The 4,953-nt window shown below is 40.6% G+C and overlaps 1 protein-coding gene across 1 annotated transcript in view; it reads right to left on the bottom strand.

Moving 5' to 3' along the window:
- Positions 1–2,323: 2,323 nt before the first annotated feature.
- LYSMD3 (LysM, putative peptidoglycan-binding, domain containing 3) overlaps positions 2,324–4,953 on the bottom strand; it is a gene marked incomplete at its 5' end in the record, with an annotated part of 2,998 nt that continues 368 nt past the window's right edge. Inside the window, one exon of the mRNA XM_010138039.1 lies at positions 2,324–2,932. Within this exon, the coding sequence (XP_010136341.1) occupies positions 2,324–2,932 (609 nt within the window). The remainder of the gene's footprint in view (positions 2,933–4,953) is intronic.

Genomic DNA, 4,953 nt, shown 5'->3' with positions numbered 1-4,953 from the left:
TACACTAGAAACTGCTGTGCCGTGCCACCACGGGAGTAAAAGCAGCAGTTAACAACTGATCCCTTTGCATCATCAAGACAGAGAACTTCCTGACAGAGTCAAACCATAACTGAAGTTCACTTCTACACTGATGGCAATTTAATACCCGTCAGTTGAGGTACATGCAAGGAAGTTGCCTCATCACATTTTCACATTCTTTAACAATTTACTAAGAAATGAAAAGATAAAGTATTAAAAATATTGACACTTCAGGAACTGAAGGGACAGAAGCAAACACGCAAATAAGCTTACAGCAAAAAGCTGACATGTTACATACCAAGCTTCAGTCTTGCGCAGAAAACATTAGTCTTAACATGCCAAAGCTGTCTCTTCTGCACAAGAGCACGCCACCTTTTCAAGCATCTACGTTAGCCACCATACACTATTGTGCACTGCCATTTTCTACAGCCTCGCCAGAACTGGTACTTCTGTTTCATGCTTGTCTTATTGGCATATTCTTTTTGTGGAAAGAACTGTTAATTTAAAGGATCTCTGAAAACGTGTTAGGTGAAACAGGAAGTTCATGCCTGTTTGCAATCCCTCTTCTAGTGTGGCAACAGCAAGTAGTCTCACCACCACCTCCACAGATACCACTTCGAACCACAGACCACAGCTCAGAGATCCAGCTGTGCATTTCCCTTCGAGCTCTGGCCTGCTTCGATTTCAATAGGATACACCAGAAGTTACCCAATTTGTGTCCAAACGCTTGGCATGCCAGTGAAGAGTACCTGCCTCACTTTTGGGGGCAAGAAATCCTCCAAGGACAGACGGGGCATGAGTCTGTACTATCAACATTTAAGTTGATAAAGGACTTCGAATACCTCCCATAGTCAGGAAACATCCACTTTTATCAGATTTTTTACGCTGTATATACTTAGTCAAGACACTCAAATAAAAGCTGATAATAGTAGTTTAAAGGACAGTGATTGTTTTGCCATTTCTCTCTTTAGGAGTCCTATTCAAGTCTGTTTTCTTGGGCTTTGGTAACAAATGGCACTTTGAAGAGGGCAAGGGAAATCTTACTCCACAAGGCAAATAAAACAAAAATTACAGGCAGCATCTTGGTTTTTATTTTAAAATATTCTGAGTACACAAGTACCTCCTTCTTTCTGTAGGAAGAGTGCAGGGTGGGTTTGTTTGGTTTTGGTTGTTTTGGGGTTTTTTTTGTTTACCTTGTAGCATTTCCAGGTAGGGAAGAAAAGAGGGGAAAAAATCAAGGATCATGAAACCCCAAGTGAAACTCTCAAGAACAGAGTGGTGGATGAATATGCTAATACGTAAAGAACAAGTCTGAAGCTGGAACTGGGCTACTCTGCTACAATTTAAGTTTCTTCCATTAGCAGCCATTAAATCTCATTTGAGGTTTTCTAGATTTCAAGAGCTAGTGTTGGATGTTCACAGGCATGTGACCATTAGCATACTCAGTACCCACAAGACTGTTTTTAGTTTTCTTCCCTCCAGCTAAAGAATAATCCATTCACATAAAATACAGGCTACTGAAGCAATTGCTGCAAGGTGCCACACATCTGCACTTCTTTTGTTTGATACCCAGCTGGCCAGATAAGGAGTGCAGCCCAGTCCTGTCAGCTTTCAGTAGGATGCCTGGGGGCACAGTGTCACACACACAGAAAAAAAATCATCCTATTGCTGGTACTGGAAAGTACTACAGAATGGGCTGACCATAGGCACAAGATTTGAAGATTCTAGCTTTAAGTATTAGCTACTGCCTCTATAAAAGTCACTTATAAAAAAGAACTTTGTAGTGGCAATGAATTATGGAATGATTTGGTTTAAAAAACAAAATCTTACTCTGTAAGGAAGATAAAATTATGACAATGCAGTTTTAGCTGACAACTGTAAACCTGATATTAAAATGTCAAGTGTACTATGCATTCTATAAATACTTTAAAAGTCAAATATCCCCAAATGCCCATTTTATGGCTGTAAAATATACGTGTTAGGTGAAACTACTTTTTTTTCATCTCTCATCATTAATTAAAAAACATATTCCTATCAAAATACAAAAAAAGTGCAAAACTTCAGAGACAATTTTATACCTTAATTTATATCCCAATCTTGCATTAAAATTGCCTGTTGCAGGCATAGTGAGAGATTAGAGGATCCTCAGAAATATCCTCGTACTGGAACACTGCCCATAGAGGTGAGTCACATGAAAGGATGCTTTTTCTCTGTGTTCCAGATGTGTTTTGCATTCTGTGGTTTCCCCTTTATCTAATGTTTTGTTATGTGCGTAGGAGTAACAGTTGCCTGGGGTTTTCCATTGTTAAGGCTGAAGGTCTCCTTGGTTATCAACATCAATAATATTCACTGGGTTTATTCCATTTTCTATTTGTTTCTGATGCGATGTTGATGTGACAAGCAAATGGGAAGATTCCATGGTCGAATGATGACTGACATCCGCTTTCACTAGAACCTCATAATAGAGGAGATAAAACACTGGAGTTACTATGCCGATAATCAACATAATCACTACAGCTGTCCACCACCCTATACCCCAGTCTGCTCCATAGTACGGATCCTTGCATTTTTTAGTTTTACCATCAGTTTCAAAACAGACCTGTTGGGCTGCTAAGGCAGAAACGACTTCATTAAGGTTCTCTCTCTTTGTATCGTTACACTTCACTATTTCTTCTATGTCTCGATCAACTTCTTTTAAGAAGTTCCCAGCAGTCTCGTTGGCAGAGAATTTATCGGAAGATGACGCTTCCTGCGCTTCTGGGGAACAGAGAGCAGGCCGAAGGACCGGCCTTCCTTTGGGAGACAAGTGTGTTTCAGTCAGTACACTGAACTTTTTCACTGGAATTTTGACAGACCTCAGGGCAAAAAAATCTTGATCATTGATAAGATTGTTAACTCTCTTGATATCTGCAACCTGAAAATAAAAACAAGAGTTTAAATATCAAAGCACCATTGAACCAAAGCTCTTTAAGAGTACTACATCCTCGAGAATTACGATTCTTCCCTAATGAAACAAAGAGCAGTTGCAGTCACAGCAACTTTGCCTTGTTTGAAGCGATACCCATTCAAACAGTATGAAATGAGGAGAGTTCAAAGACCAAATCTGAAAAAGTTAAAGCAAGAAGGTAATTACATCGAAACAAACCTCCTCACTTCAGGTAAGATGACTGAAAGTCACTTCAGGCATATATGTTCATATATATCCACTACCAGTGGCAACTACCTTTGTGAAATGAGTAAGATTTTACCTCAGTGTTCTCAAATTAAGTAAATTACTCCAACTTCCTAATTAAACTGAAAACTTCTGAGTAAGGAATATTAAAAGTTATGAGCATCCACTGCATCTAGCCACAGCTGTGGTTTGGATACTCTTTACTTCCTTCTGGAGGCTACAGCAGAACCCAAGTTAAACTTCCAACTGTCATCTCCCCTCATGAAGTCAGCTCTCCCCTTTCCCTATTCTTGCTCAAAATTAACCTCATTTTGCTCTCAAAAAGTTCAGATTTAAAATCTAATGTGAAATACTCTGCAAGGATTAGTGGTTTCATTCTGAGACAGTAACTTCCTCAACATGGAAGGCACAGCCACAAACTTCACCATAATGAAGCACTTAAAAATCACTTTTTCTGCAGCAGCTCGTAAGCACACAGGAGTTGTGCCCATTTTAAAACACACAGTACCTGAGTTCAGATCCCTTCTATCTGCACTGGGAGAACTTCTACCTCAGGAAGAAGGTATGGGCACAAAACAAGGTAGTCAGGAGACTATTGTTGCTGTGACTGTTCCAGTTACAACACAGATGTGGCCAGAAACTCTAAGTCAGGGTGATCAGTGCCTCCTGCCTGCACTTTTAACATCAAAAAGCATTTCAGTTCCTGCGACAGTGTATTTGTTCCCTGTACCATGCTGAATAAACCAGTGAGCACAAAAGATTGACCAGCGCAGTGTCTATCCCAGTGATTAGATTCTACCACAATGCAAGTCAGGTGTTCTGCCTGGATTGCTTCCATGTTCTCCATGAATCTCCAAGAAATAGCACAAACTCAGTTATCTTCTTTCTTATCTGAGGTCTGGTGTAGCAAGCATGCTCCAAATCCCTAACTGCAGTGGGTTATGAAGCTAAGAATTGCTTAACAATGCTAAGGTCCGTCCTAATTATTAAACAATTATGTCAAGACTTTGGTACCTAAGCTTACAACGGGAGGCCCCTAATTCTATTTCTGCCTGAAGAACTAAGACAACAGCAAGGCTTCTGTAAATATGGATTTCAAATTGAACTAAATTTGACCTCTTGAAAAGTGCATATGTAGCAATCAGTCTGCCAACACACACAGCTGATTCCCAATTAAAACTAGATGCATGCAAAGACTAACACCAACCAAGTCGGGCCTTAGTTATTACTGGAGAGGCAGGACATTCACCAGAGTAATTTAAGGACTCTTAGCTAGAAGTGGTGAGGTCTGAACACCACAAGGGCACGCTCAGGGCATGTGGACCCAGAGCTCCCAACATTACAATACGCTCCTGCTGATAAAATGTAGGTAACTTAGCAGAATTTGAAAGAAAACAACAATAAGGGTTTGGGGTTTTTTTTTCCCCTTTCCTAGAGGAATTATGGATCCAGACAAACCCTGAACGTGGATCAGCAATACCCTCCTCATCGCTGACTCTGACAGCAAAGACAGCGCTCATAGATAATACTACTACTTGCTGGTACTGTAAGATGTATGCTTTGGGACAGAGCCACTAATAAAACCATATATTTGTTTCTTATGTTTACATTCGCTTTAACCGAAAAAGCCTTTGGAACTGGAACTTCAGCACACTCTGCGCTGTCACACCAACACACTGCCGAAATTTTTCGCTTCTACGGAGCACGGCGTTTCCCAGGCGTTGTCCACACGGGGGTTCACGGCCCTACTCAGCAGCCGACCG

This window comes from Buceros rhinoceros, unplaced genomic scaffold (assembly GCF_000710305.1).
Source record: "Buceros rhinoceros silvestris isolate BGI_N320 unplaced genomic scaffold, ASM71030v1 scaffold22460, whole genome shotgun sequence".
NCBI lineage: Eukaryota > Metazoa > Chordata > Aves > Bucerotiformes > Bucerotidae > Buceros > Buceros rhinoceros.
Note: the sequence above shows the minus strand (reverse complement) of the source record. Positions and strands in the feature narration are given on the sequence as shown.